Source organism: Melanerpes formicivorus, unplaced genomic scaffold (assembly GCF_026170545.1).
Source record: "Melanerpes formicivorus ecotype bairdi unplaced genomic scaffold, bMelFor1.0.p_v2 SCAF_11, whole genome shotgun sequence".
In the NCBI taxonomy this organism is placed as follows: domain Eukaryota; kingdom Metazoa; phylum Chordata; class Aves; order Piciformes; family Picidae; genus Melanerpes; species Melanerpes formicivorus.
Window position 1 is genome coordinate 16,178,982 of NW_027142363.1, and position 27,392 is coordinate 16,206,373.

The 27,392-nt window shown below is 43.7% G+C and overlaps 1 protein-coding gene across 5 annotated transcripts in view; it reads right to left on the minus strand.

Moving 5' to 3' along the window:
* The window catches only part of POU2F1 (POU class 2 homeobox 1), a 125,896-nt gene that overhangs the window by 31,170 nt on the left and 67,334 nt on the right, over window positions 1-27,392 (minus strand). For 4 of the 5 annotated variants that reach the window (XM_068144666.1, XM_068144665.1, XM_068144668.1 and 1 more), the window contains exons 3-6: window positions 17,069-17,169; window positions 10,449-10,502; window positions 8,705-8,824; window positions 6,811-6,990 (exon numbers count right to left, since the gene is read on the minus strand). In XM_068144666.1, the coding sequence (XP_068000767.1) occupies window positions 6,811-6,990; window positions 8,705-8,824; window positions 10,449-10,502; window positions 17,069-17,169 (455 nt within the window). The remainder of the gene's footprint in view (window positions 1-6,810; window positions 6,991-8,704; window positions 8,825-10,448; window positions 10,503-17,068; window positions 17,170-27,392) is intronic. The other variant, XM_068144669.1, reaches the window with a different exon arrangement.

Here is a 27,392-nt window from a genome sequence, read left to right on the forward strand (position 1 = left end):
CCCAGGGAGGTTGTGGAGTCACTGTCCCTGGAGGTGTTCAAGAGGGGACTAGACGTGGACCTTGAAGCCATGGTTTAGTACTGATGAGGTGTTGGGTGACAGGTTGGACTTGATGATCTTTGAGGCCTCTTACAACCTTACTGATTCTATGAAATCCCCACCAAGCAGGTGGACTAAAGCCTGGACTATGTTCCACACTTTTACAACCTCCCATCACACAAGCAAAACTCAACCAAACATAAAACCTTCAAAAAAACTCCATTTCTGTTAAGTAACTCAGATCCCAGGGTAGCTTTCTGCAGATAGCCTCTCTTCTGGGTCCAGCTGTATCAGAAGGTGTCAACAACGTCATTTTGCTCCTGAACAGAGCTCTATCTGGCTGCTCGAATGGAGCTGCCCATTTTAACATAACTCATAGAATCATTTCAGCTGGAAAAGATCTCCAAAATCATCAAGCCCAAACATTAGAGGTCTTTTCCAACCAAAACTATTCTAAGAATAACCTAACACTACCAAGTCGAGTGCTACACCGTATCCCTAAGCATCACATCTACACGTCTTTTAAACACCTCCAGACATAACAATTCCATCTCTTCCCTGGACAGCCTGTTCCAGTGCTTTCCGTGAAGAAATTTTTCCTAATGTTAATTTAAACATCCCCTGGCACAGCTTAAGGCCATTCCCCTTGTCCTGTTACTTGCTGCTTGGGAGAAGAGACCAACATCGCCCTTGCTACAACCTCCTTTCTGGTAATTGTAAAGAGGTAAGAAAGGTCTCTCATGAGCCTTCTTTTCTCTAGACTAAATGGCTCCAGCTCCCTCAGCCACTCCCCATAGGACTTTTATGCCTAGGCCATTCACCAGATTTGTTGCCCTTCTCTGGACCCATTCCAGAACCTCAATGCCTTTGTTGCAGCAAGGGGCCCAAAACTGAAGACATTATTCAAGGTGCAGTCTTGCCAGTGCCAAGTACAAGGGGGACAATCACTTCCCTAGTCCTGTTGACCACACTGTTCCTGATACTGCTAGGATGCTGTTGACATTGAACATCTGAGCACACTGCTGGCTCATATTCAGCCAGCTGTCTATTAACGCTCTGAGGTCCCTTCCACTGGGCAGCTTTTCAGCCACACTTCCTGAAATCTCTAGCATTGGCATGGGGTTGAAGTGACTCAGGTGCAGGACCCAGCACTTGGCCTTGCTGAACCTCCTAAAAGTGGCCTCAGCCCATCAATCCAGACCATCCACCTGTGACTCCATTCACCACCACTCTCTGGGCCTGGCCAGCCAGTCAATTTTCAACCCAGTGAAGAGTCCATCCAAGCCATAAATAGCCACCTTCCCCAGCAGAATGCTGTGCAACACAGCATCAAAGGCTCTACTGAAGTCCAGGTAGACTACGTCCACAGCCTTTCTGTCATCTACTAAGCAGGTTACCTTGTCATATAAGAAGATCAGGTTCATCAAGCAGGACCTGCCTTTCATGAACCCATGATGACTGGGCCTGATTGCCTGGCTGTCTTGTACATGCTGCACATGGCACTCAGAAGGACCTGCTCCATGACTTTCCCTGGCACCATGGTCTGACTGACATGTCTGTAGTTCTCCAGATGCTCCTGGCCATTCTTGTAGGTGCCACTTTTGCTAGCTCTCAGTCAACTGGGACCCCTGCAGTTAGCCACTTCCACCAATTCTCTCAGTAACTAACATACTAGAATTAAAGTGAGCCAGACTAGCAAAGACCTGCAACTTCAGGGCAATGAAACAGCCTCCATCCCTTTTGACTGATGCAGGTTTCTGAGCACACACGCAAGCTTCTCAGCGGGTGTATGTGGAAGGCCACTGACTGCCAGCAGAGGAAATGGTGATGAACAATCAATCAAGAGAGATCAACAAGAACAACTTTTCATTTGCACAATGTAATCATATGTAGAACACAGTTATCTTTCTATAACCTTACTTAATTTTAAAACTGTTAACCTAAGACTTCAAAATTTCAACAATCATCTCCTAGGGAAGAGGAGTGCTGAGTGTCATGAGTGGAAACAAAGACTGTGGACTAAAAAAACCTGAGACCATATAGATGCACTATAAGAAAATGACTATTTAACCTGCATTACAATGACACTAGCCATCAATTACTTATGCAATTCAGTCATGTTAAGTCACAAGCAGGCAGTGTGACAATATGGTAGACAGACACCAGATGGACTGACCAAGCAATAATGTAAGAAAGGGAATGTTCCACTTGATCAGAGGACAGCAGCATTTTTGCAAGTGCCCCCCAGGGCAACAGAGTATATTTAAAACTGTTTAAGAGTCTTGTTTGTTTTCAGAAAAAGTGACTAACACTGCAATCATTCCTGTGAAATCCAGGACAATTTCCTTCCTAAAGAAGTGTGATAACCACTCCAATTTTTCCCAGAAACTCTGTTTCTCTTCTGACTTGATATCATGAAGTTACACTGGTCAGAGTTACTAAAAACCTCTTAACTCTTGAGCCTAATGTGACATGGACATCCACTCATTTATTCATTGATTTTTCAATGCTCTACTGGTTATCTTTGCAGATTGAACAGACCCTTCCAGGACACAGGGACTCATCCTGAATTGGATGCAGTGACTAGATGCAGAAGAAAGAGTAGGGCGAGCTGAGTAAGGCTCTAAACACCATGTGAAGTGAGGCTGAAGGATGAAAATAGGGGTGGGTAAGAGAGAGCAGAAAGACAAAAGGAAGAGTTGGGAGAGCTTCCTTTTATGAAGGAAAAAGTAAGGACAGAAAAACAGACTGAAAACTTCCCCCCACCAAAAAGCAAACAAATGAACCCTCCCCAGATGACCAAGCAGATCTCAGATGATTTGAAGAAGCGCCATAGGAAATGGAGCTACATACAAGAAAGAACAGAAAGAAACAGCTTCAGTGTATTTGTAAGATCAAAGGAGAAGAGCTTTTTGTTTAAGACTATAGTATTCCTAACACAGGGTACCCAGCTAAGACATGACAGCTCTCATCATCAGACTCTTACACTTTAATATGAGAAAACAGCTTTTAAATTGAGGCCTCAGGGATAACTGGTATAAGCAATCTTACTCTGTGGATCTGCCTTGGTAAGTGGTATCTTGGCTGAGTCTTGTTTAAATACAGAAATACAGTTCTGTAATGCAGGATGGAAACGATACTTCCAAGGCTAATCATCCCTAAATAGCCCTACCAGCTCTACACATCCATTTGAAATCCAACTTGATTTTTACCTTGGGAAACTTTTATTACTTAGGTAGTTGTAGCATTACAATAAATCTCTCAAGAGCAGCCATGCAAACAACCCCGACACTGTTTTCCTACGCTGATCTTTTTGGTCTCAACGGTAAAATCTATATACTGGCAGAAGCACATCTAAAGAGCTGGAAAGGCTTTTGGGGAAAGAGGCATGTCTTCTGGTGCTGCCTAACACTTCAGAAACATCAGAACAATTCAGCTCCTACCTTGGCAGAATAATCTGCCATGTGCTTTTGTGTTGACACATGGAAGTTTTTCTAGCTGTGTTTTACATACTTTTTATATCATCTGAAGGTCTAAAATTAATGCCATTATCTCTAGACACTTCAGTACAAACTTCAGCATCTCTATAATTCTTAAGTTCATAGCATATAAACACTGATTGCGAACCCTGAAAACAACTGAAGTTTATAAAGAACCCCAAGACTTGTTAAATTGTTATTAACAGTTTTATCATCACCCCAGTAGCAGCACTAACATGTTACCATAGAATCAATAAGGCTGGAAAAGATCTCAGAAATCATCACATCCAACCTGTCACCCAGCACCTCATGACTAACTAAACCATAGCTTCAAGTGCCACGTCCAATCCCCTCCTGAACACCTCCAGGGATGGTGACTCGACCACCTCCCTGGGCAGCACATTCCAATGGCAAATTACTCTTTCTGGCAAGAACTTTCTTCTCACTTTGAGCCCAAACCTACCCTGACACAGCTTGAGACTGTGTCCTCTTGTTCTGGTGCTGGCTGCCTGGAAGAAGAGACCAACCCCCACCTGGCTACAACCTCCCTTCAGGGAGTTGTAGAGAGCAAGGAGGTCTCCCCTGAGCCTCCTCTTCTCCAGGCTAAACAACCCCAGCTCCCTCAGGCTCTCCTCACAGAGCTGTGCTCCAGACCTCTCCCCAGCCTCATTGCCCTTCTCTGGACATGCTCAAGTGTCTCAATATCCTCCTTAAATTGAGGGGCCCAGAACTGGACAATCTTGCTTTATGTTAACTGCAGTGCATGTTAAAGAAGTCATGCTTGTGCAATTAGTTAATTAAAATAAGTATGGTAAGCCCCCTGCTGCAGAGACCTGCTAGTTGATTATTCAAAAATCCTCAATTAAAGCAAACATTCAGCTATTTGTGTAATCAGCTATATATTTACAATAGCAACACAAACAAAGCTGAGTACTGTTTATAAATCCTTGTCAAGATGGATCAACAAGCGTGGTGCTCCATCTACCTATGCATCTAGGTGGTAGAAGTTTGCCATAAAATGTCAAATTACATCCAACACCTGCTCAAATTATGCCTGGCACTTTCACCATGGGAAGAAGCTGACAAGATTCAGCCAAGCTACATTTATGTATTTGAAATAATCTACCCTAAAAGGAACTGATAGCAGGGTCAATCACTTAAGTACTTAGGAAAGAAAAAAGGAGAAAAAGAAAAAAAAGTAGTGGAATTTTAATTTGCTCCCCTTGTGCTACATGATCACATACTATTTTTCATGGAGTCTTCAAGTTAGTAATTGTTTTAATGCCCTGCACTTTATTGAAGCAGACCTTGCCATCTTAAGCTGCACACTTGGAAGACAAGAGGCACATGTGCGCAGATCAACACAAGCCCTATGAGGAGAGACTGAGGGAGCCGGGGTTGCTTAGCCTGGAGAAGAGGAGACTCAGGGCAGACCTTATTGCTCTCTCCAACTACCTGAAGGGAGGTTGTAGCCAGGTGGGAGTTCGTCTCTTCTTCCAGGCAACCAGCACCAGAACAAGAGAACACAGTCTCAAGCTGTGCCAGGGGAAGTTTAGGCTGGAGGTAAGGAGAAAGTTCTTCCCAGAAAGTGTAATTGGCCGTTGGAACGTGCTGCCCAGGGAGGTGGTGGAGTCCCCGTCCCTGGAGGTGTTCAAGAGGGGATTGGATGTGGCACTTGAAGCCATGGTTTAGTTAGTCATGAGGTGTTGGGTGATAGGTTGGACTTGATCTCTGAGGTTTTTTCCAACCTCACTGATTCAATGCTTCTATGATCTTGAATGTAGATTAGCTAATGCCATCTTGGAATTCTACCTGCAGAGGGTAAAGACATGACAAAGTGGAGCAGCCAAGGTAACATTGCTCTTACAGTCTGAAGAACAACTTACTCTCCAAACCAAGATCATAATCAGAGGAGGTGTTCAAGAGGGGATTGGATGTGGCACTTGAAGCTCTGGTTCAGTTAGTCATGAGGTGTTGGGTGACAGGTTGGACTTGGTGATCTCTGAGGTCTTTTACAACCTTATTGATTCTATGATTCTGAAGCTGGACCCTTTGCCAGAAGAGTCACATGACTCATCACAGTGCACTAAAAGGCTCTGCATGAGGGGTCAGCAGGCAGCAGCAGTACTGGCCTTTCTAATGTGATATGGCATCACTCCAGCCTCTTCAAAGACAACCAGAGAGGTCAGAACTTTTACACCAACACCACAGAAGTTTGCCATTTCAGCTAAGCAACTAATAGCACACCTGGGCTGCTATTCAGCTAGTGGATGAACACAATAAAGGAATAGCAGATTTCACCAACAGATTTCACAGATAACTTATCATTTCCATTCTTAATTAGCTTTTATTTTCACTTGTCAGATACTTCATCCCAGTTGAATATAAGCACAAATAGTTCTGAATAGAAAGCATCCAAGAGTCTTAATAACCTGATCACTGTAAGAAGCTGCAACTTTGGAGTTTACATACCCAACATACTTTGGACAGCTAACCTAATCAAACTGAAATATTGCCTACTGAGAACTTGAATCTATGGTAAGATGGACCTCAGCATCAAGACAAGTGCCTACTATAAGTACTCAAGATGCCTATGCTTGTACATTTGCTTACCCATGTCTGGAAGTCTAAGGAGTTTCTGTAGCATGTATGCCAATCAGAGTGACAGTGGTGCTGCATTCCCACACTGCATTAAGCCAAACCTGGAAAACCCAGGAGGATCTTTGCTGCTTCTAGTTAAGCAAAACTTCCTTGGCAAGCACATCTCCAGAATTAATAGGTCTTTATCAGTGGCCCATAAAACTGGGCAGATTCTGACACCAGATTCATTCTGGCAAGTTTTTCTCTAGACACAAGAGAGTCCCCATTCATAGTAAATGAACTTGGTGCATTAAGCACCAAGCCAAAACAGCACAAAAATGTGTCAAGTTAAACTGCCTTTTCTTTAGCTCCTATTATTTTGGTCTTTGGATCTAACAAGTATCCTTTGTGATACATAGGTATCTCCTCCCACTGGTACAGCTTTTGACAAATGTCCATTCTCAAGCTAACTGCAAGGAGAAAAATCCAGAAAATACAGCATCTGGTCATACACAGGAACAAACTCAGAAGCCCTGTGGAACTGATGAGCATCTGGTATGCATTCTTTGCTCTAAGGACACATGAGAAAAGACTAGCAGTACTCAATGATACAGAACTATAGCAACTCACTAAATAAGGAATAAAAGTATTGGTTCAATGATGCAATTAGTCAAATCTCCTATTTTCCACCCTCTCAAGCCTCAAGGCTCACCTGTGCAATCTGTATTGGCTGAGATAGAGGGATCTGCGTCATCGGCGTTGCAGCAGAGGCCGAGATGGTGGCACCAGCAGCGCTGTGCTGCTGGCTGGCTGAATGCTGCACTGCAGCCGCCAGCAACTGTGCCTGCGCCTGTTGTAGCAATAACTGTTGCTGGGCTGGCGTCAACGTGAGCTATAAATAATTAGAAAACACAGCCATTAATAATGGAAAGAGCCACTTCAGCTACAAAGCCATTAGCTAGCTCATTGCTAGTTGTATTAACCAGACATTCCTTGAACTATTGCTACGATTCAGCCTTTAACTAGCCAATGACTCTGGCCTCAAGTAAGGACAACTATCTACCCAGCACAGTGTAGGAACCAATCTACCACAGACCTGACATAAACCAAACCACATGAATGCAAACATTTGCACCTACGGGAACCTACAGAACCTAACTTTACTCAAGTTTTCTTCACAATCCTACCAAGAAGTTCAGGGAAAAGGTAATCAAGTAGCAAGCAGAAGAAAAGACTCAATTTTGTCAGGACTTGAAAGGAAATATACACCCAGCAGAACACAAGTGATTAGCCAGATGAATGAAAAGCAGGAATGCTGGCTATGGCTACTGAACAAACTGATAACACCCCAGCTGCTTCACATTAGCATGAAACCCTGCCATATTCCATCATTTCCCTTATACCCTAAGATATAAGTAAAGAACATGAGCTCCATTTGTTTCTCTCCAAGTCTCCCCCCATCTGCCTGTTTTTTGTTGTTTAGTAGCATTGGCAAGTCTACATCACTTCCCATTCCCAAACATGCATTATCTTTGTGAAACAGGTGGCAGCCACCCCTCCTTCACATGTAAATGCATCTTGATGCCCATGTTTACTACAATCCATATGTACCTGGAGTTTTGAATGTCTCACTGCTGCAGACAATGATAAATGCAAGCAAACCCACATTTTATGAAAATGAGAAAACCAGTAAAATATGCTAGGCATTAATAACATGTTAAAACAGTCTCACTTTTAGAACCCTCACTGTAAGTAACCAAGAGCTACATAGGACATTTACACACTAGCATCCAAGAAGACTTCATGATTGAACATGAAATTAAGGTATCACTTCATTTAAGTGTAGAGATGATCTAACCTAATGCTTCATATCATAAATACATTGCTGGAGCAACTGCCCAAAATTCCTTATTAGCATGCAAACTCTTAAAGCTGCAAAGGGGATTACATGGAGGCAAACTCTTCAATCAAACCAGCCCATTCATGAAATTTGCTCTTAGATAACTGAAAGCCTTTACAACAATTCAGAAACACTGGTAATCCTGAAACAAGTCATTCCATATATTTACTCCCTTGCAATTAAAATAACCCCTCAAAACCAGTAGGCTAAAACCAGGCTGAAGAGGCTAAAGGCAAGTACTAATACAGCTGCTGAACAAGAAATGTGTTTGAGAAGAGGAAGAATTTGTGTCAGCAGTTCCCATGATTTCTGTTCTTCACCCAGCTACCTGCTAAGATTTAGTCTTGTGCTCCCATGTTTCATGTTGCCAAAAAAAAATGTAAAGACTAACTGAAATCCCTTTTGATGACACTGACTTTATTTGTACATGCACCAGGCGCTAATCTCATTGTAGACTCAAGACAGATGCTCAGAACAGAGAGAAATGTTTTTTAATTAAGCAAACACGTTGCAACAAACCTCAAAGGTCAAAAGTTTGGAGGTTTTTTTTATAGGAAGACATTTTCTGTCTCATCTTTCACTCAAGTTTCCTCCTGTGCTAAAGGAAATGACAATAACCTTCACTGAGTTCTGCAGGGACTGCTGTAGATACTGCAATCATTTGCCGGACAGGAGGTTTACTGCAGCGTACTTGGGTAAATCTTACCCCAGTGATCTGTCCTCCGGCCAGCATGAGCTGGGTCTGGGGTATGGCCGCCTGCACTGAAGGCTGCTGGGAAGGCTGGCTTGGCTGCTGAGAGTCCCCAGATTCTTCATTAGATTTAGACTAGTCAAAAAAAAAAACACAACAAAAACCAAACAACTCTTTATAGTGTAAAACAGATGTTAATGTATAACACTGCTATCTCAACACTGCACAATAAAAATCTTTCATCTGCATACAAAAAGCCCTTGGGTTTATTTTAAGAGTGCATTTAAGCCATGGCTCTATATGCTAGGATTGCTCAAACATGTCTGTAGGTAATGCAGTTTAAACAAAACAAAGAGACTCCCAGGTCCTTTGTAACTCTTTGGCATTATTTTCAGATCTCATTTAATTTTGCACAATGCAAAAGAAGCTGACACTACCTTTCACCACAAAGAAAGAAAAGGTTGTTAAAATTATTCATTGCCTAAAATCCTGAACAATGGGACAAGGGAAAGGAGATTGCTTCCCTTTTTTTATCTGCACCCTGCACCTCTAAGTCGTCATACTGTTGGCTTGCATGAAACTGGTTTAAGAAATCCTCACAGGTTTATCTACCTGCAGTGAAATACATAATATACACAGTGCTTTTAAATAATCAAAGGTAAAATTTATTTAATTGAATGCTGATTAATTTAAAAGATGGGGGGGGGAGGTTGGAAATTTTGTGTGTGTGGTTTTGTTTTGTTGGTTTCTTTTGAATAAGAACTTGTGAAGACATGAGGGAGGAAATGCAAGTGCACGAGGAGGGTTGAGGGAGTTTTATGATAATTAAAACTGGTTATGCAGAACATTAAAATTCTGCATAGATTTGCATATTTTCCACCACCTGTTTTAGGGACTGCAGAGCAGGCTAATTAACATAAAGGCTCTGATTAATTCTGCCAGTCATTGAGCGATAATTACAGCGCAGGACTGTAAACACTCTGCACTAGAGATACAGCCTGTTTGCCAACATCTCTCTCAGGGATGGAAGTTTACCATGGCAACCAAAGCAATTTTCTGCCTCCTTCCTCTTAGAAAGGAAGGTCACTATACCTTCTCTTCTTTCCAAATTGTTATTATGTATAAGTGGGTCCACATTCTACTGCATTTCATGTAATGCATTACCTACATTCTTTAATAACAGGCAATACTGAAACCAGTTTTCAATAAAACTGCATCCCTTGCCCCTTAATATAGTACTGAGAGGAAGTGGCATGTTAACTGATACACTGAAGTGTTCAGCATCATAAAACAAGTTTGAAAGTTTTGTTCTCTCTCACACATTAAACAATTACTCTGACTTATTTTGAAATCACTGTGTTATTTACACAAGCAATCTACACTACCCACATTACATACTTCATGTTATACTCCTATATTCAGCTACCAGAAAGTAAGTGCTTGCTATGTTCAAAATCACCAAATAAATGGAAGAATATTACATAACCCTGGGGTTTTATAGTTTTCATGATAAAACACCTGACTGAAGTTCAGTAGAAAGTTAAATTCAGGGCATGTTTTAAACAACTCAAATTTCTGAATGCTTGTAATTGTCAGCCTGATTTACAGTTGTAAAACTACTATTCATTCCTGCCTATTCACTTGCAAGAGCAGTCAGAATGAAAAACCAGAGCGATACATCATAGGTTAAAAACTTAATGGGACCATAATGCAGATTGGAACGAGAGAAGGACAAGCAGCAGAAGGAAACTGTCTTTACCTGTACATTTAAGGACTGAGCAGCAGCCTGTAAACTTGTTCCAGCGAGCTGGACCTACAATACAGTGCAAAGATGGAAATAAAATGCTGTAGAATCCACAGAAAACTTCAATGTAAAAATAAAACCAAACTGAAAACAAACAACACCAAAACACACCAAACAAGACACCAAGGCAAATAACCTCTCCACCAGTACACCAATAAAGAACTCTGCCAAGAACAATGCATGCCTCTCTAAGGCCTGAAAGAGTGAAATAGGGGTTGTGCTCCAGGCTGAAAAAAATCTGTAAGACTCTTCCACAGTGATATTTCTCTACCTCTTGCAGAATGTATTCCTGCCTAGGGATCTAGATATTATCATGAAATTGAGTTGACAGAGCATTTTAGGACGGACAGGCTATTTCTATCCCAGTTCAAAAAAATCCAAGCTCCAGGGGAGGGTATTAAGCTCAACTCATCATCATCCTTCTAATATTTCAGAATGGTTCTTATCCCAAATATGTACACTGCATTCACCTGCTTACTTATACAACAAGGAGCAATCACCTGCATAGCACAAACCCCACAGTATAAACACCTTTCCTCAAATCAACCCATTCAAGTATTTTCAGTCTTCTGCCACTGAAAAGAAGATCTCAGTACAGAGGACTAGAGACACTTTACAGAGGCTGTATTGGTTCAGGTATACTCAAAACTTGCATTCAGGGTTTGTGATTAAAAGGGCCAAAGAATTTTTTGTGGGTTTGCAATGAAATATAAAAATGAACTCTTCAGCAAGTGAGATTTCTATAGTGGTGGGGTTGGGGTTTTTTTTTTTCATCTCTAGTAAGAATTTTCTCTGTAAAACAAGTGCTAATTTTTCATTTATTGAAGATGGCTTTAATCAGCCTCATCTTGCTTTTGCCACCACTACTATCATAAAGAAGGAATGCTAGGTAATTAATTGCTACCACTTTCAAAGGTCAGAGTTACAGCTGTAGCAAATTCCATCTCTGGCCACCTTTGAAAGCCACTGCTCATTTGAAAACTAGGCAACACATAAGGATACAATAAAGCAAAGCAAAATGTAACGCTCTTGGCGCCATAAAAAGATGTCCCCACATAATATACATCACAAAAGAGAATCCACATATCTGCAAGCACAGGAAGAAGAGTTTTAATTTAAATTGCAGTACATGAAATTAATAACTGAATATTCAAGCAGGCAGCCCTTAAGAGTCACCTTGGAAATATTTCCTACCACTTTAGATGGAAGCACTTGACTTACTAAGGCACTTTTCTACACCTAAGCAAACAATCCTGGCAAAGTTTGTCCTTATCACAAGCAAAATATAATTAGTTGATGTAATCTGAGCTTTTAATATGAATTAACAGCAGAGAATAAACTAAACAATAACAGCCTGCCATCCAAAATACACTCAGAAATAATGCTTTTTAAATTACATAATAATCAAACACCACATAAAAGACTACAAAGGCATCCCACTTGGGTACCAACAGCATATTCCTGAAAACGCCTTTGGAATGCAATTACAACAGCCCTTCCCTCACACAAACATTTTCTAATTAGAAATTAAACTGTTCCTGCATGTTGCCTACAACCTAATATTTTCTATTAGCCTGGAGGAAAGCACTGTGTGTTAAGGCTGAATAACACCCCACTAACATCAACCACACTAGAAGGGAACAGTTTGACAATAGATTCCCACACACCCACAGGTGCATAAAAGAATAGCTGAGATTTTCCTTTTCAACTAGAGTTTCAAGAAATGAATCACACTTTGTCAAATATGATGTTATAAAGATCCTGACAACTGTTTAAATAAATACAGCTTCAAGGCAAGATAAAGCACTGTGCTAAATACAATTACTGTCCTGGATCAGCCTATATAACAAAACAAAGACTAAACCACAAAGTTCTGCAGAGCAGCTGTATGTGTCCATGTTAAACACATACTGACAAGCCATGAAAACTAGTCAGCTTCCCTCCACATAAAGGCAGCCTACAACAGCCTGTTGGTGAAGCAAATTCAAACAGTGGCACTCCCTAGGCCCCATATAACCCAATGTACTAGGAAAATTGTAATTATGTGCCATGTAAAATGTTCCATACAATACAGTGGCAATTCAGAGCTCTTAAAAGAGGGCATAAAAGCTTCGGTACGTCAATTACACCACAATAACTGTGCAACCTCAGACCTCAAGCATTCAAGGTCAGCCAATTAGATACAGCATTTTAAACTTTAACTTGGTGCTGAGGAAGGGAAAGAAATTAGGACATTTGTTTTCATACATCAAGTATGAACAGATTAAAAACTATGCCCCTTATACTTCTCTTCACCTAGGGCTGCCCCATTTTGCTTGAGCCTAGATCTGAAGTTCAGCTTTGATTTCCTTAAATACAGCAGCAGCAGAACAGAGGAATAGTAGTAGAAACCTGAATATCCTCTGACAAACAGGTCCTGAAAATAACTTTAAAAAAAAAAAATTAAATTTAAACCTCACAAACCACATATACTTAGTAAGTACCATCACTTTGTGTGTAAAAACTTGAAAGACCAAAGATAGTGCTGCCTGCCATTCAACACACTTCTGTTTTTAACTAAATACTGACAGTTTCAGAGCCTTTGCAGTTATTGGGTCAACACACAGAATCCCAGAATGATAGAGGTTGGGGTGAACCTCCAAAAATCATCTAGTCCAACCCCACTGCCAGAGCAGGTTCACCTAGAGCAGGTTGCAGAGGAATGCATTCAGGCGGGTTTTGAATGACTCCAAAAATAGAGCCTCCACCACCTCTCTGGGCAGCCTGTTGCAGGGCTCTGCTACCCTCAAAGCAAAGAGGTTCCTCCTAATGCTCAGATAGCATTTCAGGCATTCAAGTCTGCGCCTGTTACTTCCCATCCTGTCACTCAGCATCACTGAAGGGAGGCTGGCCCCACCCTCCTGACACCCACTGTTGTAAGTATTGATAAGATACTCCCTCAGTCTTCTGTAGGCTAAAATGCCCCAAGTCCACCCCTCAACCTTTCTTCCTAAGAGAGATGTTCTAGTCTCCTAATCATCTTCATAGTCCTTTGCTGTACCCTTTCAAGCATTTCCCTGCCCTTCTTTAACTGGGGAGCCCAGAACTGGACACAGTAGTCCATATGAGGCCTCACCAGGGCATAGCAGAAAGGAAGGATAACCTCCCTCGACCTGCTTGCCACACTCTGCTTGATGCACCCCAGGATGCCATTGGCCTTCTTGGCCACAATGGCACATTGCTGGCTCATGGTCACAGAATCACACAGAATCACCAAGGTTGGAAGAGACCTCAAAGATCATCAAGTCCAATCTGTCACCACAGACCTCATGACTAGACCATGGCACCAAGTGCCACATCCAATCCCCTCTTGAACACCTCCAGGGATGGGACTCCACCACCTGCCTGGGCAGCACATTCCAATGGCTAACAACTGTCTCAGTGAAGAGCTTTCTCCTCACCTCCAGCCTAAACCTCCCCTGGCACAGCTTGAGACTGTGTCCTCTTGTTCTGGTGCTGGTTGCCTGGGAGAAGAGGCATCCTATTGTCCACCAATACTCCCAGGTCTTTTTTCCACAGAGCTGCTTTCCAATCCCTTAACAAATACAATCTTTTAACAAAACCAGTGAACTCTACCTTGCCTTCCCACTTGGTACATCCATTAAGGTTTTTAATTTATTTGTTTTTAATTCAATACTTCAGGCATTCTCCCCTCAGAATCACAGAATCATTCAGGTTGGCAAAGACCCTTGGGATTATAAAGTCCAACCATTAAACCTACAAGGTTCACCCCTAAACCATAACCCCAAGCACCACATCTAAACGACCTTTAAACACATCCAGGGCTGGTGACCCACACGCCTCCCCGAGCAGCCTATCCCAATGTCTGACCACTTCTTCCATGAAAAAGCTTCCTGATGTCCAGTCTGAACCTGCCCTGTTGCAGTTTGAGGGCCATTCCCTCTTGTTCTATTGCTAATTAACTGTGAGAAGAGACCAGCACCAACTCCTCTGTAACATCCTTTCAGGCAGTTGTAGAGAGCCAGGAGGTCTCTCCTTAGCCTCCTCTTCTTCAAACTAAACAGCCCCAGCTCCTTCAGTTGCTCTTCATAAGATTTATTCTCCAGGCCCCTGCCTACTTTTGTTGCCCTCCTCTGCACTCACGTCAGCACTATCAATCTCTCTCTTGTACTGAGGTGCCCAAAACTGGACACAATACTCAAGGCATGGCTGCAGCAGTGCGGAGTGCAGAAGGGCAATCACCTCCTTACTCCTGCTGGACACAGCATTTCTAATACAAGCCAGGATGCCACTGGCTTTCTTCACCACCTGGGCACACAGCTCGTTCATATTCAGCCGCTTGTCTATTATAACACCCACGTCCCCTTCTGCCAGACAGCTTTCCAGCCACACTTCCCCAAGCCTGCAGCATTTCATGGGGGCCTAAGTGCAGGACCTGGCACTTGGCTTGTTGAAGCTCATACCATTAACATTGACCCATCAACCTGACCTATCCAAGTCCTCTACTGAGCCTCCATATACTTGTGCAGGTCAACACTCCACCCAACTTGGTGGTGTCTGCAAACTCTATGACACATTCTACATCTTCATCAAGATCTTCAATTCTTCAATAAAGATGTTAAACAGAAGCAGTCCCAACATTAAGCCCTGAGGAACACCCCTTGTGACTGGCTGCCAGGTGGATTTAACTCCATTGACCACCACTCTTTGGGCCCATTCACCTAATCCGTGCTTTATCCAGCAGAGTGTGCTCAGCCAAGCCATGAGCAGCCAGTTTGTCCACAAGAATTCGGTGGGAAACGGTGTCAAAAGCTCTTGAAAAATCTAGGTAGACAACATCCACAGCCTTTCCTTCATCCAATAGTTGGGTCATCTTGTCATGGAAGATCGGGTTGGTCAGGCAGGACCTGCCTTTCATAAACACACGCTAACTGGGCCTGATCCCTTGGTTGTCCTCTACAGGACACGTAATGATGCTTGAGATGACCTGCTTCATGACCTTCCCTAGTACCAAGGTCACACTGACAGGTCTATAGTTTCTCAGATCCTCCTTTCTTGTAGATTTGGTGTTACATTTGCTACCCTCCAGTCCACTGGGACCTTCCCTGTTAGCCAGGACTTCAGGAAAATAAAGTGGCCAACTCCTTCAGCACCCTTGAGCGCAGACCATCCAACCCCATAGACTTGTGTGCATCTGAGTGGTGTAGCAGGTCACTCTTTTATTGTGATGATCTCATTCAGCATTCCCTCCCTGTCTCATAGCTCATGAGTCTGTCTGTCCAGGGAACAGCTAGTTCCAGTGCTAAAGACCAAGGCAAAGTAAGCATTGAGCACCTCAGCCTTTTCCTCCTCCTTAGTCACTGTTTCCCTAGGCATCCAATAAAGGATGGAGATTTCCCTACTTGCTTTCCTTTTGTTGTTAATGTATTTATGGAAACATAGCTGTGCTTTGCCTCTCCTAATTTTCTCCATACATAGCTTCACTCATCTTTATAGTTGTCATGAGAGACCTGTCCCCTCTTCCTTTTGATCTTGAGGTGCAGCCAAAGGTCCCTATTCAGCCAGGTCAGAATCCTTCCCTGCCAACTCATTTTCAGCACACAGGGACAGCCTGCTCCTGAGCCTTTAAGACTTCTCTCTCAAAGTATGCCCAGCCTTCCTGGACTCCTATAGCCTTCAGGGAGGCATTTCAAGGGAGTTTGTCAGTTTCTTGAGCAGGCCAAAGTTTGTCCTCTAGAAATCCAAGGTGGCAGTTTTATTAACCCCTCTCCTTGTTTCCCCAAGGACTGAAAACAGTCATCTCATGATCACTGTGTGCTAGACAGCTCCCACCTTTACTTCCCCCACGAGTTTTCCCCATGTTCACAAGAAGCAGGTCCAAGAGGGCACCTTCCCTGGTTGGCTCCCTCACCAGTTGTGCTAGAAAATTATCTTCCACACTCTCCAGGAACCTCCAGGACTGTTTTGTCTCTGGTGTATTATATTTTCAGCAGACATCTGGGAAGTTGAAGTTCCTCATGAGAACAAGGGGTAGCAATTGTGAAACCTCTCTCAACTGCTTATAAAACATGTCATCTACCTCTTCATCTTGGTTGGGTGGTCTGTAACAGATTCCCACCACAGTATCAGTCTTCCTGGTCTTACTCCTGATTCTTACCTGTAAGGACTCAACCCTATCATCACCTTCAATAATTTGTATGATATGTCTCCCTAATTTAGGGGGCCGCTTCACCACCACTTCTTCCTTGCCTATCCCATCTGAAACGTTGGTATACACCAATGGCAGTACTCCAGTCATCCCACCCATTTTCCATGATGGCTGCTGCTCAGCTCACAAAAAAGAGGCTTTCTAGCTCCCACAAAGAGGTCTCACCTTATCTTGCTGTCTTCTGCAGCTCAATAGGAGCAACACAATAAGAACTTTTCCCCATCCAAGCTATTTAAGCATGTCATCTACCCATCCATTCCTTTACATGACTCCCCATCATTCACAGAAAGTAAACATAAAGCATGGAAGAGTAGCTGCCTTCATATCTGACCAAGTCTCTCCTACTCTGAAATGAGTATTCTCTTACCTGATGAAGGTGCCCAAGGAAGGCCTGGGCCTGGGCTGTAGAGATTGGTCCTCCAACAGGCACAGGCTGCTTCTGAAAGTCCAGGCCATTTGTTTGTGTGCCTGGTGAAAGAAAGACAATAAAAAGTATTACTTTAGTACTTTTATGAAATTGGATAAGAATTAATATTTTTAAATCTCCTGCTAATCTCTCAATAGTATGCAACAAAAATACTCTGAGTGGCACAAGAACTGACCTTTGTTACTGAAGGGGATGTGGGGATGGGAAGCAGTGTCACTTCCAGATGTTGATAATACAGCATTTGCCAGCTGTACAAAATCAGTACCATATTTTCTTTACCTTACCTGTTCTAGGCTGGATGTTAGGAAGAAATTCTTCCCAGAAAGAGATATTGGCCATTGGAATGGACTGCCCAGGGAGGTGGTGGAGTCACTATCCCTGGAAGTGTTTATAAAGAGCCTGGATGAGGCAGCTGGTGCCACGCTTTAGTTGATGAGATGTTGTTGGGTGATATGCTGGACTCAGTGATCTCAAAGGTCTTTTCCAAGCTGTTTTGTTTTATTTTATTCTGTATTCTATGCATTATCTCACCCTTCTTCTGTGGTTTGAGAACCAAATGTGGGCATGCTGCTAAGGTTAAACTGAGTTTCCATTCTTCATGCGCTCTACCCATCAGCTTAAGGCTATCTTCAAGATCAGAAAGTGGCAAGAACAAGGTTCACACAAAGGTACCTTTCATTAAAGAAGGACACTGAGACACTGGAACATGTCCAGAGAAGGGCAACGAGGCTGGGGAGAGGTCTGGAGCACAGCCCTGTGAGGAGAGGCTGAGAGAGCTGGGGTTGCTTAGCCTGGAAAAGAGGAGGCTCAGGGGAGACCTTCTTGCTCTCTACAACTCCCTGAAGGGAGGTTGTAGCCAGGTGGGGGTTGGTCTCTTCTCCCAGGCAACCAGCACCAGAACAAGAAAACACAGTCTCAAGCTGCACCAGGGGAAGTTTAGGCTAGAGGTGAGGAGAAAGTTCTTCCCAGAAAGAGTAATTTGCCATTGGAATGTGCTGCCCAGGGAGGTGGTGGAGTCACTGTCCCTGGAGGTGTTCAAGAGAGGATTGGACGCGGCACTTGAAGCCATGGTTTAGTTAGTCATGAGGTGTTGGGTGATAGGTTGGACTTGATTATCTCCCTGAGGTTTTTTCCAACCTTACTGATTCTATGATTCTAAAGTAAAATAACACTTGATGAAAACAGAAGTACTGTATCTACATAGCAGCTATGGGCCATGGCTCTACTCTTTTGATAAAAGGCATTTCCACAAAAGTTTGTGTGGAGCTCTCATTACACATTGTAACTGCCTAGCCTTATGTTTGCTCTCACCCACTTCCGTACAACTAAAACCACAGCATGTTCTGATATTTTTGTTGTCTTCTCCCTAAACATCTAAGGTGACAATGAAAACTCCCAAATAACCTGGAAGAGAGAACCACAAACAAACCCAAAAAATCCACAAAAACCCCACCACAGAATTCACTTTTGCTAAGAGAAGTAACTACAAACTTTTAAGCTCATTCTATGGGGAGATTAGACAAATGAACGTTAGGGACTACGTACAAGTGGGTTTGTAGGGTGGGTATTACTACCTACAGTGACTAACAACAAGAAGAAGAGAGATTCTGAATGTATCAACTGTGTGGAATTCCTAGAACATCTTAAAAACTGTGTGACTGAAATGAAGTAAAACCAGCTTCAGACTTGCATGTTTAATCTTTATGACAATTAGATTTTGTTCAGTGTCTGTGGATAGGTGTTCAAGGAACTCCTACTTCAAAATCCTTTCTGTCTACATTTCTCATAAAGAGAAATGTAAAATACAGTTGCAGTGGTTAAGCAACACAGAACCTCCTCATTAAAGGAGATACTTTGAACTAGTCTACAGCCTGTGGTCAGGGATGCCTCTCAAAAAAACCCAAAACAAAACCAACCAAACCAACACAAAAAACCCAAAACCACAAAAAAAACCCCAACCAAACCAACCAAAAAACCACAAAGAACCCAAATAATAAGCCTGTTGTAAAGGCAGGTATTTCCAATTGGAAATTTGCAGGGGGTAAAAAGAAACAACAACAAAACCACCCACAACAACAACTACAACACCACCCACAAAAACCCCCCAAACCCCACCCCCCAAAACACAACACAAAAACCCCACAAACCATTTCTGAGAGGATTCACTGGAAGCCTCACCTTAAACACACAGGGGAACCTGTTTTAGTTAACTATGTTCCAAAAAGAACCTCAAATCATGCTAACATCTTAAACAAGCACTGCTCTCATGCACGTGTACAGAAAACAATGCTCCAGTTAATGCTTCTGTTGAGTCTTAGTATGGGAATTTCAAAGCTCATAGGGTTGATAGCTTTGAACAAACCACCTCCAAGACTGAGGTTAAAAATCTCCATAGGTCCGAAAAAAACGTTTAGAAAGACACTGCAAGAAAACAACATTCTCTTGAAATTCAACCTTGAAGGTGCTCCAACTCCCTTCTCTCCATGCCTCCCAAAACCAAACTGGAGAAAACCCCCAAACCACTCCTGTTCACACTCTGTTCTACTTGCACTGAAAGCTTTCTTTGGCATTTGGAAGGACAATGTCTCTTCCTCTTCAGATGCAGCCTTAGTTTTGGAAGAAATGTCACCAAAGAGGCTGGCATTTATCACAAGCCCTCTACAGCTTCTAAACAACTGCACATGGATAGGACAGGTTGGAAAAGACCTTTGGGATTATCGAGTCCAACTCATCACCCAACACCATCTAATCAACTAAACCATGGTAAACCATGGCACCAAGTGCCTCATCCAGGCTCTTCTTAAACACCTCCAGGAATGGTGACTCCACAACCTCTCTGGACAGCACATCCCAATCCCAATCTCTCTTTCTGGAAAGAACTTCTTCCTAATATCCAGCCTAAACCTCCCTTGGTGCAGCTTGAGACTGTGTCCTCTTGTTCTGTCACAGGTTGCATGGGAGAAGAGACCAACCCCCACCTGGCAACAACCTCCATTCAGGGAGTTGTAGAGAGCAAGAAGGTCTCCCCTGAGCCTCCTCTTCTCCAGGCTAAGCAACCCCAGTTCCCTCAGCCTCTCCTCACAGGGCTGTGCTCCAGACCCCTCCCCAGCTTTGTTGCCCTTCTCTGGACACCTTCCAGCAACTCAACATCTTTCCTAAACTGAGGGACCCAGACAAACTGGGCACAGTACTCAAGGTGTAGCCTAACCAGTGCTGAGTACAGGGCAGAATGAGTACAGGCCTGCTCCTGCTGGCCACAGTGTTCCTGATATAGGCCAGGATGGCCAGCCTATGAAAGGACATGCTGTTAAGGTGCTCATAAGGATGCAGCACTCTAAGCATAATTCCACAGGACTTACGGAAACCAAGAAATCTGACAAAGAGACTGGAAAACAGAGGTGTCAAACAATGCCAGTGCATCATAAGGACATGAAAGGATGAGTATGCCACTTCTGCTCAGATGCAAAACACCCATGGTGATTATTAGATGTGGCAGGGGCAGTCATAAATATCGCAATTTTAACAATCCCAAGCACATGGTTTTTCTATCTCCATCCCAGCTCCTGTAACTGTTAGGGCTCATCTAACACCTTGCCAACATCAAAAACACCAGTGCCACACCAGACCAACAAGTACCAGGATCCCCCAGGGATCAGTGTTGAGCCCAATCCTATGCAATACCTTTACTGATGATCTAGGTGAGGGGATTGAGTCCACCACTAGTAAGTTTGCAGACAACACCAAATTGTGAGTAGGTGTTGATCTGTTAGAGGGTAGGAGGGATATGCAGATGGACCTTGACAGGCTGGTCATCTAAGTGCCAGGTTCTACACATTGGCCACATCTACCCCATGCAGTGCTACAGGCTGGTGTCAGAGTGGCTGAAGAGTGGCCAGGCAGAAAGTCCTGTATCCAGTTCTGGGCCCCTCAATTTAAGAAAGACATTGAGCAACTTGAATGTGTCCAGAGAAGGGCAATAAAACTGGTGAGGGGTTTGGAGCACAGCCCTGTGAGGAGAGGCTGAGGGAGCTGGGGTTGTTAAGCCTGGAGAAGAGGCGGCTCAGGGGAGACCTCCTTGCTCTCTACAACTCCCTGAAAGGAGGTTGTAGCGAGGTGGGGGTTGATCGCTTCTCCCAGGCAACCAGCACCACAACAAGAGGACACAGTCTCAAGCTGCACCAGGGGAAGTTTAGGCTGGAGGTGAGGAGAAAGTTCTTCCCAGAAAGAGTAATTGGCCATTGGAATGTGCTGCCCAGAGAGGTGGTGGAGTCACCGTCCCTGGAGGTGTTCAAGAGGGGATTGGACATGGCACTTGAAGCCATGGTTTAGTTAGTCATGAGGTGTTGGGTGACAGGTTGGACTTGGTGATCTCTGAGGTCTTTTCCAACCTTACTGATTCTGTGATTGTATGATCTTGAATGTAGATTAGATTATGCCATCTTGGAATTCTACCTGCAGAGGGTAAAGACATGACAAAATGGAGCAGTCAAGGTAACACTGCTCCTACAGTCTGAAGAACAACTCACTCTCCAAATCAAGATCATAATCATCAGACTTTAGTCTAAGTTTACAAACTGCAGGAGAAACTAAGAGTTGTGAGAAACTACAGGTATGGGGAGATGTGGAATAAGGTGAAGTAAAGGACTTGGGAAGGGAAAGCAGACAAGGAGAAAGGTTTCAAAACTAACAAGTACAGGCACTGTACTCTGGCAGACATGTACCAACACACCAGGAGTACAGTCCATCTCTCTCTCTGCATGAATTTACAGATACACCCAATACTCAAATTGCTGATTCCTTGTCCACATTGTTAGTTAGAAGTTCAGCATCCATTTTAGGCCAGATTTTAAGCAGATAACGAATATTTCATGGTCCCTCTCCCACTTGCCTATAGACTTTCATCTTATGAAAACCAGAAAAATCCATCTCTGGAAATATCAATCTCTGGAAATGAAGCATGTAAACAAAGAACTTTTAGAATCCTTCCAAATGATACACTTATAAAAACTGTTTTGCTGCTATGTCAATGCATATCATAATACTAGAGTGTCCACAGACATCATCATCTCGGTTTTCACAGTACTGCATTCTCACAGCTTTACAAATGTACACAAACAGATTGGTTTGGAAAATTTCATGCTGCAATGTGCAAAAAGAAAATCAGAAGAGCTATCCTTTTACTGTAAGACACTCTTCTCTTTTTGTTGCCCCAGTAGATACTAAGTAGATCATCCACCCACAACTGAAGGTTGGATAAAGGTTGTGGAATACTGCAAAACTGGCAACCAGCTGATCCGTAAGATTGTAAGAAAACAACCATCCAATGACTCCTGGACTTATAAAGACTTCTCTTGTAGTTCATTCATTTATCTGTTTCATTTAGGCTGGATGTTAGGAAGAAGTTCTTCCCAGCAAGAGAGATTGGCCATTGGAATGTGCTGCCCAGGGAGGGGGTGGAGTCACCATCACTGGAGGTGTTTAGGAAGAGCCTGGATGAGGTACTTGTGCCACGGTTGAGCTGATTAGATGGTGTTGGGTGATAGGTTGGACTCGATGATCTCCAAGGTCTTTTCCAACCTGGTTAATTCTAATCTGACATGTGGGTAGCTTTTTCAAGTGCTTAAAAGGGGAGATAATTTAGCAATATAATTTTAAAGCTAAAATATGTTTAAGGCATTTTATTCTGACTGCTACATTCAAGGCACATTACTACATTCCCTAAGTAGAGTTAGAAATACAAAGCTTTGCTAACTTCCATGAAACTTAGCAACCTGTGATACAATAGTTACATCATCCTTAGAACAGAATAGAATTAACCAGATTGGAAAAGACCATTGAGTCCAACCTATCACCCAACACCATCTAATCAAATAAACCACGGCATCAAGTGCCTCATCCAGTCTCATCTTAAACATTTCCAGGGATGGTGACTCCACCACCTCCCTGGGCAGCACATCTTTACCAGTAGCAAATGCATTTCTTTTTCTTGACACCAGTTCTGCCAAATATAAATTCCATGCAGCACTTTCTCTTAAAACTTTCAAGTTGCATCAGCTTACTACTGTTTAAAACAAGAATGACACAAGCATTCACTGAGGTTTTCAAAGATAGACTAGCTGTGCTTACACAGCAGACTTGACTTATTTACAAAGGTCACTGCAAGACAGATACAAGAAGTTACAAAAATGACAACACTTGAGTGTTTATAAAATAAATCTTTAAGCACTTGAGAATAGAATATACCAGGTTGGAAGAGACCTTCAAGATCATCAAGTCCAACCTATCATCCAACACCACCTGATCAACTAAACCATGCAACCAAGCACCCTATCAAGTCTCCTCCTGAACACCTCCAACGATGGTGACTCCACCACCTCCCCGGGCAGCACATTCCAATGGGCAATCACTCTCTCTCTGTAGAACTTCTTTCTAACCTGGAGCCTAAACCTCCCCTGGTGCAGCTTGAGACTGTGTCCTCTTGTTCTGGTGCTGGTTGCTTGGGAGAAGAGACCAACCTCTGCCTGTCTACAACCTCCCTTAAGGTAGTTGTAGAGAGCAATAAGGTCACCCCTGAGCCTCCTCTTCTCCAGGCTGAGCAACGCCAGCTCCCTTAGCCTCTCCTCCTATGGCTTGTGTTCCAAACCCCTCACCAATTTTGTTGCCCTTCTTTGGACATGTTCCAGCAAGTCAACATCCTTCTTAAACTGAAGGGCCCAGAACTGGACACAGGACTCAAGGTGTGGCCTTCTTGGCCACCTGGGCACACTGCAGGCTCATGTTCAGACTACCATCAAGCAGTATCCCCAAGCCCCTCTCTGCCTGACTGCTCTCCAGCCACTCTGCCCCCAGCCTGTTGCACTGCATGGGGTTGCTGTGGCCAATGTGCAAAACCTGGCACTTGGCTGTGCTCATTTTGCTTCAGAGCCAACACTCCCTTGCAATCAACGGCACTTAAGAGTGCCTTAGTATCTGAGCTGAAGGTTGATGACTTCTCACTAAGTATGCACAGAGCCCAAACCCAGGAACTCTGATCAGAAGCCCCGAAGTACATTCCTGACTTTCAGGATTTAATGCCTACCAGTTCACTAACACAGCTGATGCTTGGGCATCCAAAGAAGGTCACAAATGTGATTAAGCAACTGCCTCCAGTGGTTTCAACTCATAGTATCATAGTATCATTCAGGGTTGGAAGGGAACACAAGGATCATCTAGTTCCAAACCCCCTGCCATGGGCAGGGACACCCCACACTAGATCAGGCTGGCCAGAGCCTCATCCAGCCTGGGCTTCAACACCTCCAGGGATGGGGCCTCAACCACCTCCCTGGACAACCCATTCCAGGGCTTCACCACTCTCATGGGGAAGAACTTCCTCCTCACATCCAGCCTCAATCTCCCCACCTCCAGCTTCATTCCATTCCCCCTAGTCCTATCACTATCTGAGATCCTGAGAAGTCCCTCCCCAGCCTTCTTGTAGGCCCCCTTCAGGTACTGGAAGGCCACAATTAGGTGACCTCGGAGCCTTCTCTTTGCCAGACTGAACAGCCCCAACTCCTACATTTTAAACCAAAGCAATGCCTGCAGAATGGAGAGTCCTCATAAATTCTAGATACTTGAGTTTGCATTATCTAAAATGTCAGGAAACAGAACTGAGAGGAATGACTGGGAACATAAATTGCAGAAACAGCATCTGCAAAAGGTCCAAACACAAACTTGTGTAGTAACCAACCCTATTATTAATCTCCCTTTGTGATGAAAGCACCTATATACAGCTTTACAATCCATCAATGTATTTATACCATGATCACTAACTTCACACTGATGAAGAATTTGGCTAGGAGAGCAAAGGCAGGGTTCTGCTGAAGCAGATGCAATGCTTCTATGACAACAGACTACCTTTGAATAAATCAAGTTCTTCTCTTCAACAACTTGGCTGAGGTGAAATTGCTAGTTAAAGCTGCACTAAAGGCTGTGCATTAGGAACACACTCATGTCCCTTTCTGCAAGACAGCTTTCCAGCCACACTTTCAGCCAGCAGTGTGCCCAGGTGGCCAAGAAGGCCAATGGCATCCTGGCCTGCAACAGGAATAGTGTGGCCAGCAGGAGCAGGGAACTCATTCTGCCCCTATACGCAGCACTGGTTCGGCCACACCTTGAGTCCTGTGCCCAGTTCTGGGCACCTCAATTTAAGAAGGACATTGGGACACTTGAATGTGTCCAGAGAAGCGGGTGAGGATTTTGGAGCACAAGTCCGAGGAGGAGAGGCTGAGAGAGCTGGGCTTGTTTAGACTGGAGGAGGCTCAGGGGAGACCTTATTTCTGTCTACAGCTACCTGAAGGGAGGTTGTAGCCAGGTGAGGGTTGGTCTCTTGTCTGAGGCAAGCAGCACCACAACAAGAGGACACAGTCTCAAGCTGTGCCTGGGGAGGTTTAGGCTGGATGTTAGGAAGAAATTCTTCACAGAAAAAGTGATTGGCCATTGGAATGTGCTGCCCAGGGAGGGGGTGGAGTCACCATCACTGGAAGTGTTTGGGAAGAGCCTGGATGAGGTACTTGGTGCCATGGTTTAGTTGATTAGATGGTGTTGGGTCATAGGTTGGACTTGATGATCTTGAAGGTCTTTTCCAACCAGGTTAATTCTATTCTACTCTATTCCCCAAGCCTGCAGTATTTCATGGGGGCCTAAGTGCAGGACCTGGTACTTGGCTTGTTGAAGCTCATACCATTAACATTGACCCATCAACCTGACCTATCCAAGTCCTCTACAGAGCCTCCATATACTTGTGCAGATCAACACTCCACCCAACTTGGTGGTGTCTGCAAACTCTATGACACACTCTACATCTTCATCAAGATCATCAATAAAGATGTTAAACAGAAGCAGTCCCAACACTGAGCCCTGAGGAACACCCCTTGTGACTGGCTGCCAGGTGGATTTAACTCCATTGACTGCCACTCTTTGGGCCCATTCACCCAGCCAGTGCTTTATCCAGCAGAGTGTGCTCAGCCAAGCCATGAGCAGCCAGTTTGTCCACAAGAATTCTGTGGGAAACAGTGTCAAAAGCTGCACTATAGGCTGTGCATTAGGAACACACTCTTTGGAGAAAGCTCACAGAGGAAGATGTCTGAACTTTCTCAAAGGTTTACACACACCTTCTAGCTACAAGGATTCTAGAAGGATATTTAACACCATTCTCCTCTTGATGCTGTTCATGACTCTGAAATATTTACCACCCATGTGCTTTTTGAAATAATGTTTCCTGTCATTCTAAATCAGTATTAAATACAAAATAAGTAATTTTTGTACATAAAAAGAATTGACACCCCTCCTACTACAAACACAGGGGAAACTGTAAAAACAGAGATTCCAGTAACAACACAGACATCAGTAAGTGAGCAGGACACACTCTGACTCCATGTGTCAGCAGAAAACATCCAGACTCTCAGATCAGTACCAGGAATATTCAGTCACTTTCAGGTGTACCAATGACTTGCACACAGAATGAGGAGACAGTAGCATAAAATTAAGTCAACCCTTAACTTCACCACAGTTCAATAACAAGAGTTTAAAATAAAACTTTGAACAAAGAGGAAGAAAAATAATTTTCCTCATACAAGGTAACCAGACTTTTCTCAAAGCAACAAGAACAAGCTCCTTCTCATTAAAAATCTCCTCCCAAATGCTATTCTAACCTCAGAGATCATAGAATCAATAAGGTTGGAAGAGACCTCAAAGATCATCAAGTCCAACCTGTCACCACAGACCTCATGACTAAACCATGGCACCAAGTCCAATCCCCTCTTGAACTTCTCCAGGGATGGGGACTCCACCACCTCCCTGGGCAGCACATTCCAATGGCCAATCTCTCTTTCTGGGAAGAACTTTCCCCTCACCTCCAGCCTAAACTTCCCCTGGTGCAGCTTGAGACTGTGTCCTCTTGTTCTGGTGCTGGTTGCCTAGGAGAAGAGACCAACCCCCACCTGGCTACAACCTCCCTTCAGGTAGTTGTAGAGAGCAAAAAGGTCTCCCCTGAGCCTCCTCCTCTCCAGGCTAAGCAACCCCAGCTCCCTCAGCCTCTCCTCACAGGGCTGTGCTTGAGGCATCTCCCCAGCCTCACTGCCCTTCTCTGGACATGTTCAAGTGTCTCAATATCCTTCTTAAATTGAGGGGCCCAGAACTGGACACAGGACTCAAGGCATGGCCTAAAGGCTGAGTTTAACCTATTTACATTCCATTTGGAACTGTCATTTCTCTGGACACCAAAATG